The sequence below is a fragment of the Stegastes partitus genome, unplaced genomic scaffold (genome assembly GCF_000690725.1).
Source record: "Stegastes partitus isolate 25-593 unplaced genomic scaffold, Stegastes_partitus-1.0.2 Scaffold2519, whole genome shotgun sequence".
Classification (NCBI taxonomy): domain Eukaryota; kingdom Metazoa; phylum Chordata; class Actinopteri; family Pomacentridae; genus Stegastes; species Stegastes partitus.
Genome location: NW_007580250.1, coordinates 23,104 through 35,608, shown reverse-complemented (window position 1 = coordinate 35,608; position 12,505 = coordinate 23,104). Strand labels below are relative to the sequence as shown.

The window sequence follows — 12,505 nt, the reverse complement described above, 5'->3', positions numbered from 1 at the left end:
GGGGGGAGGTGTGTTGTTTCTTGTGCTGGCTGGAATTACCTGAGATCTGATCTGTTTCTGGCCAAATCTACCAAACAGAGTCTTTCATTCAAGGCCAGTTTAAGAAGTGATAGGCCACAAGAGCAGAGAACACAAACCCACCCTCAGTGTGCTCGATTGCACCGACAGTAAACTTTTAATATCAACGTGTAAAAGCATACTGTATTAAAACAATATCTAAAGATGGCAAATACATTGAAATTAATCAACAAAACAAAAGCCTCTTAAATAAACTTCTTAGTGAGACCAAAACACAGGAACATCTTTGATTTCCAAAACTTTCTCAGACTGTAAACTCTTTTTTCCCTTTATATTTGATGATTTTATGCTTGGTGTAGTTTTAGAAACTCACACTGGACAACGCCTCTTTTTTTTTTTTTTTTTTACTGCACACTTCCAGTTTCAGTTAACAGGCTTGGCTCTCTATAACTGCAGGCCGTCTTTCACAATGTGCATTTAATTGCACTTCCTGAAGGTTGTTCCTTCTGGAATCTCTGGCTTTTCCAGACACTGGGTGTTGCTGCTCTCTGTTGCTAAACACAAGTGTCACTGAGGTGTGGCTGCACCGTTGATCCCTGAACATACTTACATAATGAAACCGAGGATCTATCACACCTATCATCCCTGGAAAATTTAATTATGCTGTTCTCGCAATCGTGTTTAATATACTTAAGAGAATTTGCAGAATAAAATAAAATGAATTAAATAAAAATAAAAACAGAAATCAAAAGTTCCTTCCTTGAGAAAAATAAAAGCAAATGAATCAACAGCACAGAAGAAAAAAAGTCTTAATTTAGAAATATGGCATCTTTCACACTGTAAACTTTTTGTCTGTAAGTTGATGACATTATTGTATAATGTCGTCATTTTACAAACCCTGTTGTCTCGTGATGACACAGCCTCAGATGGTCATCATAAACTAATAAAATGAACGATTGCAGTTTTTGTTTGACATGTGAGGACTTTCATCTCATGCGAGGTACAACAAAGGAGCATGTTTAATGCCAGTTAATATCAGTTTGATTAGTTTTATTGTTGTTTTGCATAAAAAAAGCACATAAAATGATGTATAGACTCTAAATCAAAAAGTACTGTCAGTGTTCTGAGTGCCATTTAAACCCTATACTCTTATGACTAACAGATTTAATGCTTTATTTAAAGGCCTCGGCTGCTATCAACATGTTTAAATGCATTAAACATAACGGATCAAAGTGGTGTTAAAGACAACGTAGGCTACCTAGAACAGACCACTGGTGAGAAGTTTAAACTAAATGTGATTCCAAATCTTTACCTGCATATTGAAACAGAGTGAAAAACCTTATTAAGTACTTCTCCTTAGATGACACACGGAACTGATGGGTTTCAAGTGGCAAAAAAAAAGGTAGAGAAAGAAGGAAATGAAAGAAACTATAAATATGAAGCATAGTATTAGTAGTATAAGGCCTGCAATGGTATATATAGGCTATACTGTACAACTGCACATCTGGCAGCAAAGGTGCCCGAAAAAATAGATTAAAATACTTTAATGTTCGAAGACTGTAAAAGCCATGAAAATAACAACAAATGCCTGTTAAATTATTAGATATTTTTAGCTTTTTAAATACAGGAAATCTATGCAATTGCATGCTCACATGTGGTAAATAAAATAAAGTAAATACTATTTATAAAAATACATATTTTTGATTGACTTTAGCCTGTTTTTAGTGTTTTTCAATATGTCTTTTTCTTTTTACATGTCAGCATCTAAGTTATTTTTCCCTGTTATAAAATAATCAACCAATTCTTAATGCTTATGTATACATATTTTTTCTTAAGAGTAACAACCAATAGCTGCGAAATAATGAAAATGTTGCTGATGTAAATACAAAATGTGTAGGTTTTTTGCCTGTTTTTTTAGGATTAACAAGTAAATGATTTTTTTTTTCTCTGTGATTCTACTAGTTAGCTGCAAAACAACAAATTTACAAAAAAATCTGTATAACAGTGAATTGATGAAGCTGCTTAGTTTCTACAGTGTATTTGATGGACCTACAGCCTGATTTAAAACTGAAGGAGGTCGTGAGCGGATACAGACAGCACACACCAGCCTCCTCTCAGCTCTGACCTCTGATGTCAGCAGCAGCTACTTCCGTGTTCACCTGTTCCACCTGTGTCACGGCTGCGCTGTAGCTGCGCCTCCAGCTTTGCCGGTGCACCTGTCGCGTCATGACCGAGGAGCTCCACACCTGCGACTTGACGTCCGCGTCCAGCGACACGGAGGAGACTTTAGAAGCCGTGAAAAGTCGCGTCATGGAGAGCGAGCAGCCGATTTTCTCGGTGTTGGGCGGCGATGTGAAGCCGCTGAAAGTCCCCCCGGTGCCCAACACCTGCGTCGGAGGAGCGAGCTCACCGACCTCCGACAACGAATCCGGGATCTTCTCTGTCGAAAGCGAGCTGTGTGTGGAGCATGAGGCCGAGCTGGACTGGTTCTGCGGCACCGAGCACAAACTCATCTGCTCCCACTGCGCCATCGTGGGCTCCTGCCACGGACACACCGTGACCCCTGTGGCCACCAGAGTTACCGCAGTCAGGGTGAGTGTGGAGCGCCCACCGTGTTCATGCGCAACAGCTGTTTGCGTCTTTTCAGCTGTTCTAGCAAAGCTGTGACACAATATTGTTCATTTGCAACCTGCCGTGTTGGGTTAAAACAGCTCAGGAATGTAGTTTCACTTTATCCTGTCTTCTAACTTCTCTGTTTGCACCACATTTACTTCAAAACATTAATTTCTCTTAAAATAAATGTCCCCACTTCTCATTTATTTCCTGACAGCCAAGCATGAGAAAATCTTTTCACATGTTGTCCAGTCACTCTGATGATGATGATGATGATGATGATGATCAGATGATGATGTCAGTTTTGTGATACTGGGTGATACCATGTGGAAACTCTGCCTCGTATTTGTGTACTTCTTTCTGGGGTGTGTCTCACGCTGCCTGTTCCTTGCTGATTCCTCTGCCAGGTATTTGAAAAGACAGGATTGACTAGTTGTCTTTCCAGTTGATGCTGATGAGTGCGTGTTTGCTTTCTCCTCAACAGAACCAGCTGGTGGATGTGTGTGAGAAAATGCAGCTGCAGGCACTGAGGATTGAAAGGTTTATCGACCAGACGCTGACAGCTAAGGAGCAAAAGCTTCAGGTGAGACTTGTTTGGCCGCTGATCCACACCCACTCAGCTCTCGCACTAATGAGCGAGCAGGCACGGAGCCAGATCAGCCACCGATGCTGAGCCTGTTTCACAAGTGCAGCGTCTGGATGTTTGGCAATGCTCCCTTTTCATGAGGAAATCACATGTGATTTATGGACACGTATGTGCTTCAGGATACCAACTTCTGTTTGAAGTCTCTTCGGAGGCGGCAGCTCAGGATTGTCCTCGTTATTAATTAACCTGAGGGACTGTTTATAATGATTAAGAAGGTTGTTGTGTAGTACAGTCGAAGATGTCCGCTGGGATTCCACTCAAGTGCCATCTTTGCATTGTTTTGTCCACGCAAAGATGTTTTTTAAGCAGAAAAAACTGAACCAACACACACTAACGTGACACATTTGATGAGATTGAACCACTGGATGAGTGAAGAATTCATTTTAGCAACTAAATTGCCTTTTTTTGCACCTAAATAAAATGATTTCCCTGTTACCCAGAAGAGGAAAATCATTGTCCTTAAAAGTAAAAGACAAGAAATATGTTTCTTAAGAATCTGTTATTGTCCATTCATTTTCCCACATTTGAATTACTTGTAGTTTAGTGTGATGTACAGTCGTCCTCAAATGTATTCATACCCTTCCATTAAAGAAAAAATCACAATAGTCACTTAAATAACTAGAAACTGAAAAAAGTAATTATAAACTAAAATTTGCTAAATTATAATTTAGTGAAATAAGACACTGCTTTTAAATTGTGGTGGAAAAAACTGTCTCGGACAAATTAGAGCACTTTGCTGATGAGCAGTAAAATCAAAACACCTGTCAACAGGTGCAGAAGTCTGATTGAGAGTTACAGAAAACACCTGATGACAGTGATTGGCCCAAAGAGTTATTCAACTAAATATTAGTTTCCAGGTCCCATCACGCTTGTTTGCTTGTTTTTAAAAAAATATTTCTGTTGAACCACAATTCAAAGCAATGTCATGATTTTCCTTCATTTTTTATTTATTATATCTTTTGTCAATTTCAACTTATTTCATGAACAGCTGTTTTTTTCCTTCTTTAATGAGAGGGTTTGAAAACATTTGAGGACAACTGTATCAATATGTTACACATGCAGGAGTCTAAACTTAAATTTGTAGCTGATGTAATCGGGTTTTTAACTAATTAATTATGTCAAACAATTCTAATTACTTGTTATGATAAGTGCAGATTTTCTGCAAATTTCTTGTAATCATAACTTTAATCAATATTCAAAACAAGCTGCTGAAGAAAATGAGAGAAAATGTCCAACATAAGCAGTAAAATGAAAAACACTGAAAGTGAATCATAAAGATTCAAGATGAACTTTATTGACCTAGTTGTGGGAAATTTGTCTTGGGCTGTTCACCATGCTGCAGCCAACACAGGCAGACACCAACGGGGAAAATACAGTAAATAGAACAAATAAATACATCAAGGAAAAGCAGAAAAAAAATGAATATCATAGTCTAATTACATGAGTCCAAAAACATGGCACTTTAAAAAAAAAACAACAAAACACAATTACAGCTATTTTACTTATTAATTAGCCTAAATGAAGCTGGAACAAATGAATTTTTAAACCTGTTCAATTGGCAGCGTGGCACTCTGAGCCATCTTCTAGAAACTAACCACTCATACTCAGGGCGCCTTTCAATCGTAAATGCTGGTAAAAGACAATAAAAACTCTGTATTTCCTAGTTTGCTGATTCAAGCGTTTTGTCCCCACCGTACATGCTAAGGTTGCAGAAAAAGCTCCTCTAGTGCACCCGTGTTTATTAACCTGTGCTCACATAGCAGGCGTCTCGCTGCACGTCAGGCTTGTGTAGTTTTCTAGAAGTTAACACAAATCAAGCCAACAATAAAAACAGTAGAGAAGGGAAATAAACACACAAATCAACCGAACCGAGACGTGTTTCTTCTAACAGCAGAGAAAAAACCATTTACGACACAGTGCAAACTGTTATTACGTAAGAGCCCCGTCAGTGAATCCATGCAACTTTTAGTGTGTTTGTTTAAGGCGACACGTGGGAAACCAGAAGTGTTGTTAACAACCTCTCAGCAACAAGTGTTTGCTTGCAGTCACGCTCTGACAGGCAGCCCAGTTTGAAGGGTTATGTGTTCAAAATGTGGGGGGAACTCTTACTTAAAGACTGTTTGTTTTATTTCCTATGAGAAGAAGTTAATCTCAGGTTCTTTATAACCGTGCACTGATTTTTTTATTTAATGAAAATGAAGAAAATGGAGATAAAAGCTACGTCAGATAAAGTCTTTAGTCTTCCTCTGACTTCCCTACAATCCATCAATCTGTTTTTTTTTTATTTCTTTTTATTAGTGCTAAAAGCCTTTTTCACAGCTCAAACACATTTTGATTGTGATAGTAGAACTAACGTTAACAATGGCATCAGCTAAAATTCAGATGATTTATTAATAGTTAAACATTTACTCGTTCAGGCCTTTTGAATGTTGGAATTTGCTGCTTTTTTCAGTTTTGTGTTTTGGTACTTTGAGTAGCCGTAAGTTATGGATTTCTGCTTGTTTAAAATAAATAATTTAAAGTAAGAAGGAGCAATAAGAACGTAATCCTTTATCCCAGTATGTCCAGTTTTATCACAATACCTTTATATATGTTGTAAAAAATGTTGTGACATCACTGTTTAAGGCAATTAAACAAGAAAGTTGAAAAGTTTGGTCGAATCATAGAATCTAACACGCTGATGCAAAACTAAAAAACAGCTTAAATTCCAGTGTTGACATAAAATTGTTTTTGTTCGTTGATTTGCAGCTTCCCCCACATCCAGTGATATTATTAAGACACCGACTTCTGCAGGGGTGTCCAATCCTGGTCTTCGAGGGCCACAGTCCTGCATGTTTCCCTCTTCCAACACACCTGATTCAAATGATCAGCTCATCAAGCTCTGCAGAAGCCTGATAACGATCCTGATCATTTGAATCAGGTGTGTTTGAAGAGGGAAACATCTACAACATGCAGGACTGTGGCCCTCGAAGACCAGGATGGGACACCCCTGGACTGCTGTATCAACAGCACCAACCTCTCAGCAACAAGTGTTTGCTCGCAGTGACACTCTGACAGGCAGCCCAGTTTAAAGGGTTATGTGTTCAAAATGTGGAGAGAACTCTTACTTAAAGGCTGTTTGTTTTATTTCCATGAGAAGAAGTTAATCTCAGGTTCTCGTCTGTAACGGTTGATAAATGGATCCTGCATCACGGTAAAGTTTATGTCTCGTCACATTTAAAGTTGTCAGCTCAGGTTCTGGGAATTTGTAATGGTCACTTTGTAGACTAAAGGATGTCTTTTAATATATATATATATTTTAAATATGTAGTTGCAACAGCGCTTTTTTAATCACCCCAATTAATGGGAACTTAACCTTTGAATGTATAGCACCTTTCAAACTGTAAGGAGTTATTATTATTATTATCATCATCATCTATTAATTTAATTTAATTTAATTTAATTTAAATCTTTTCATAGATCTATTCAACTCAAAGTATTTTACAGATATTCCATTCTGGGCCGTACAGGATCAGAATTCTGATCTGGGCCCAAATCAGAATTCCATTCTGGATCAGAATTCTGATCTGGACCAGATCAGAATCCATAGGGGGAAAAAAAATGAAGATTCCATTCCAGGCCAACCTAGAATAGAATTCAGATCTGGGCCGGCCCAATCCGGAACAGGGCTGGAATCTAATCTGGGCCTTGAGATATGTATAAAAAACAATGAAATTAAAAAATATCGGTTTAAAAATGATTGACTTGAATAAAACTAGACGGTGAGAAAAATCAGTGAGAACAAATCCAACATTTTCAACATTCATACATTAAATGATAAATTAAATAAATAAGAACCAGTAACATATCTGATAAAAGATTTCATCGTTGGAGAAACTTTGAAGAGACAGAAAAAACACTTGTTTTTCACTTTTGCACTTTTCAATTTTAGAGAGTATTGATTATTTCCAGATTGCCAGAAAATCTCATTTTTAACTAAGTTTTTTATTTGTGTTCCTAAATCATTTTTATTTTCTTATTTGTCTACTGTGAAAACTATAGATGAGGCCTCCACACCTCAGTGTACTTAGAATTTAAATAAAGGTTGAATATCATTTAATTGTATTTTATTCCTCCGTCTGTCCTCCGTCAGGCAGCGGCGAGCCAGGCGAGGGAGCAGGTTCTGGCTCAGGTCAACGCTGCCCGCGAAGCCCTGGAGGAGGAGGAGCAGCGCCTCCTGGAGGAGGTGCAGCGGGAGGAGGAGCGGGTGGAGCAGTGCCTCCTCACCCAGAGAGCCCACTGGAACAAGGCGCTGTCGAGTCTGTCGCAAACCCGTTCCCGCCTGGTGCACACGCTGACGCACACTCCAGACGCACAGCTGGTGGTGAGAGACGTTTCACACAAGGACTTGACCGGGTGGAAAATATACAGGATCTAATAAGAGTCATAAATTACTGAAGGTAATCATTTTGCTTCTTGTCTTGTCTTTCAGACCAGCGTCCAGGAGATCGCTGAGAGGTAACACTTTTTATCCCATGACATGTTTGTGCATCCTTGTTGTCTTGCTCAGGACTGACCAGAGTCTCTTTTGTGTTTGTTCAGGGTGGAGGAGGCTGAGGGGGTCGGGGAGCCCTGCGACACAGACATACTCAACCTGAACCCAAACTGCAGTGACAGCAAGCTGCTGAGAGGTCTGTGGGCGGCTGCAGTCCTGCTGGGGCCGAACGGTCAGTAGACTTTCATTCAGCTGCAAGTGATCTTGGAGATTTGTGTGAACGTGACAGATTCAGCAGGAGATGCAAGGTTAACATGGAGTTACATTCATGGTGGTATATAGCATACGTGGTAACATTGAAAATCCAGAAAGTCTGGAGTAAGAAATATTTCAGAGACAAAATGAAGCTGTCCTTTTAATCCATTTATCAAACAGTGGAGGATCTTTTGCTGAAAGACTATAGAAGCCATTTATGTCTATTGTTAGCAGGTAATTTAATATGGATTATTTGGACACAGGGTGTGTATGTAGAGAGCACAGGTGACAGAAAGAGGAAGGCACAGGTAGGGGGAGGGCAGACAGCTCTCACCAGACCAGCATCAGACCAGCACAGATATAAACCAAATTCACCATAGGAAAACTGCTGTATTTTCATTTTTTGCGTATCATTAAATAAACCATCCACTCAAAGGCAGGTATACAGACTGGAAATTCTGTTTTTGGTCTGCGTCGGTTCGCTCTGCTCCACCTGTGCAGTAACGGCAATTAAAGAACATTAAGACATTGAAAAATTGCCATTACAAACTCCCTCTGACAAAAATTTTGTTGACATATGGTCTTTTTTTATATGCTGGAAAACATATCATGAGCAAGATAAGCATCCTACACCATGGATGAGCATCAGCAACTTGAAACTGCAGTGTGTCGATGACAGTCTGAACATCGCTGATTCATACATCCAGGGTTTCATATGTCCAGGAGCCAATCCCATCAGGGCGAGGCTTTCTGTGTTGTTCTTTAGAATCGGTTTGTGGCTCTAACATGTATGGCTGACCTACTCTGATATTACAACAGACCATTGTGTAGCAACGCTTTGCAATGTTTCGGTAGGATTGTAGGTGAGCCGGTGTGCTCGAGCTGCAGCGAGCAGAGCAGCAGTAGGTGGACAAAAAAGGGAGGAGGCATTAGTGTGGCATTGTATTTAAGCAATTTTAACAATTATTTTAATGGAAAATACCTCTAAATATATAACTATGATGGACTGAGAGGAGTTTTCAGGGATTTGAAGTAAAAGTACAAATGGTGTAAAGTAAAAATGTAATTTTAACAAAGGAACAGAAGTATTGCTGCAGTATTTATTCATTGTTATTGATGAATACAACATGTTGTTGTTTTAGCTGGTTGAGGTCATCCTAATGTGAGCCCATTATTCTAAATTATGTAGTGCTTAACAAATTCAATTCAATTCAATTTTATTTGTATAATGCAGTTTACAACATGTTATCACACAGCGCTTAACAAAGTAAGGTATAGACCTTACAAGTTTAAACAGAGAACCCAACAAAGTAGCCTTTGGACATCCTCTGAGCAAGCGGTTGGGGAAGAAAAACCTCAGGCAGAACCAGGTTCAGGGAAGACGGCCATCTGCCTCGACCAGTTGGGTGAAAATGGGGATGAGGGGGAGTGGGGAAAACAGGATAGCAGATGGAGAGCAAGCAATAGAACGGAACAATAAATATGACAAGTAGGGGTCCTCGGACCCTAAATATAAGTATTATGGGGGTCGGTGAGGCCAGCGGCTGCAGGTCAGGGACGTGAAGCTTCAGATCCAGAGACAGGGAGAAATGTATTATACCACCTGTCTAATTTGTTAAGCACTATATATGTATATAAAAATATGGACCATCCAGCATCATGACCTGCTTTAATGAGGACTGAGCTCTCAATGTTTTACCGTTTTGAACAGGAATGAGGAATATCAAACTGAATTCATCTTTTTATATCCAAATTTGAGCTTCTGAGCTCACTGGGCTTCTCCGAGAAGTTGAATCAAGCACAATGTTCAACCACTAAAAATTATTTTTCTGTTCAGGAATGCATGTAATTAACTATAATTTGACATCTTAATCAAGAAATAGTAATGAGCTTTATTATTTTTCCTTTTTTTGTTTTGTTTTTCTAAAACAGGTAATTTTAAAATTCATGGATATCAATAATAATAATTATATTTTAGCATTAAAAACATCATTTTGGTTAAAGAGCTTCTACATGCTGGTGTATTAACCATTACAGAAACACACTAAATGATTTAGGTTATTACCAGGGCTGTTACTTTAGGGCAGCTGTGGCATAAACCTGACACTGGGTGGTAGTCTAACACATTTGTTGAGTGCTGTATATATCAGTTGTGCCGTCACATCATTATCGTGGACCTAAAAGTACCTAAAACTACATTTCTGCTGCACTACTCCACAATATATCCCTCTAAACTGTACGGAAGTCCAGTTGTTGTGTGACTATGCACACTTTCTTTCTACTTCCTGCAGGATGGTGGTAACTCTAGAAAAATGTTGCGCACATTATCACACATTTAACTACAAAGACGAGATAAAGTCCTGATGGAGTTTGTCGGTAGAAGCAGTTAACGTGTTTGTTTTGACAGAAGAAGGGGTTGAAAAGGATGTAAATGTGGGAGAAAAGTGAGAGAAGTGACATAATGGGTACAAAAAAACAAGAAATATGTCACTGAAATCTGGGTGGTGGACAAGCGTGATGTTGTAATTGGGAAGCAGATGGCTGGACATCCTGCTGCAAACATATTCCTGTTTTACAGTCATTATATAATATGGTCATCTGATTTTCCTTATTGTGTGTAAAGCTGCTATTCTGGTGGATTTAGTGTATCCTGTCGTGTATCTGTTGCTCTTCCTGGGCTTTCTTTCTTCTTTTTTCATTAAAGGGGTTTTGTGGGAGTGTTTTAGGGTCTCAGAACAGAAGATGAATGCTCTACAGATTGTAAGATGCTGATTTTTTGATTTAGCTCTGTGTTAATAAAATTGACTTGACTTGAAACGGGGCAGCAGGAAGGGAACAGCTCACATGTTCATTTTTAATATGTCAGGTTGAATTAAAAAACATGTTGAAAATATCTCCAAACAGTAATCCATCCTGTTCCTTCTCTCCACAGCTTATGGATCATCGTATTTAAAGTTTGACGAGCGCACAGTGAGCCCTCTCCTGTCCCTGTCTGAAGACTTCTGCACTTTGACCTTCCTCCGCAAAAAACCCCGCCAGTCTCCCGCCTACGACCCGGCTCGATTCGACTCCTGGCCCAACGCCCTCGGCTCTCTGTCCATGTCCTCCGGCACCCACAGCTGGGTGGTGGACGTCGGCCAGAGCGCCGCCTTCAAGGTGGGGGTCTGCTACGCCTCTCTGGAGCGCAAAGGCTCTGGGAACGAGGCCCGGCTGGGCTACAACGGTCAGTCCTGGGTGCTGTCCCACTACGACGGAGACTACTCATTCTGCCACGCGGGGAGGAAGGTGCCGCTGCAGGTGGCGAGGAGGCCTCAGAGGATCGGCCTGCTGCTCGACTGGCCCAGTCAGACGCTGATGTTCTACGAGCCGGAGTCCTGCGCTGTGCTGTACTCAGTCACGCAGCACTTCAGCGCCGCGCTGCTGCCGGCGTGTGCCGTGACGGACCGCAGCATCACCATCCTGCACTGACGGATCAGGAACACTAAAGGAGCTCAAACATGTGAAGAAACAAAAAGAAGGACTTCCTCTAATGTAAATATGATCAGCAGTTAAAGATGAGCTGCTCCATCTGTGCAATAATGAAAACTCCACATCACTGTCTATTTATTCACTTTGCTGCAGTAGCTGCTCGTTCTTTTATTTTTGTGTTTTTAATAATTTAATAGGTTTAAAATCCTTTATCTGTTGATCATATGACACAGTAGTGCCCTAATATTAGCTATTTTGACTGACAAGAGTTTAGTTTTAGTTTTTTTTTTACGAAGAAGATTTTTGTATGTAACACCAAATGTAGAAGGAGTCGGATGAGTGGAATGAAGCTTCCATAAGACTGTAGAAAACATTATGACACTGGTTGATCCAGGATTGTTTTAAATGTCATGTGGCAAAGAGAAACTGAAATCATTTTGTATTTTTATAATTTTATATGCTGAGTAAAGCAGTTAGTACAAGTTGACTTTTATTTTACTGACACTGCTGTATGCAATTCATTGTGTTACAAATTCCCCTAAATGCTCCCAGAAAAGCTTTGATTTCAACCACAGGAAAGGTTTTGTGCAGCTGACAGGGATGCAGCAATCAAGTACAGTAGAGCACAGTAAGCTACAGATTCAGTCCAGATGTGTAGAGTTGTGGTAAACTCTGAAAGACAGGAAACTGTTTCTTCAATTAGAAACATAAAGGGCATAAAAAATGTGAAGAAATCTTCCAGTGTAATTGCAGCATTGTGGTCTGCAACTTTTAAAACTTTTTAAATCTAATGTTATTGCATTAAAAAGTAGCGGAGAGGGCTAGCAGTCTAAGAAGCTGAAGAAGTGATCAGATGCCCATCAAGTGTGAAAGAGGCTGGCTGTCAGTGATACTTCTTAGTACATCTAATTTCATTTCCTAGGGAAACCACTAGAGGGCAGCAATGTCAAGCCATCACAGCCAACCCCATAACCAGGAGACTGGAAAGCACCTCCCTTTTATGTTGCTTCTCAGGAAATCCCTTCATCCAT

The 12,505-nt window shown here is 39.8% G+C and overlaps 1 protein-coding gene across 1 annotated transcript; it reads left to right on the top strand.

Annotated features, from left to right (window-relative positions):
* The first annotated feature begins 2,244 nt into the window (after positions 1-2,244).
* On the top strand, positions 2,245-11,956 carry bspry (B-box and SPRY domain containing). The gene is made up of 6 exons (XM_008305478.1): positions 2,245-2,610; positions 3,116-3,214; positions 7,410-7,640; positions 7,749-7,774; positions 7,859-7,983; positions 10,939-11,956. Exons 1-6 carry the CDS (start codon positions 2,245-2,247, stop codon positions 11,472-11,474), a joined length of 1,383 nt encoding a protein of 460 aa, XP_008303700.1. The 3' UTR covers positions 11,475-11,956.
* The last annotated feature ends 549 nt before the right edge of the window (positions 11,957-12,505 follow it).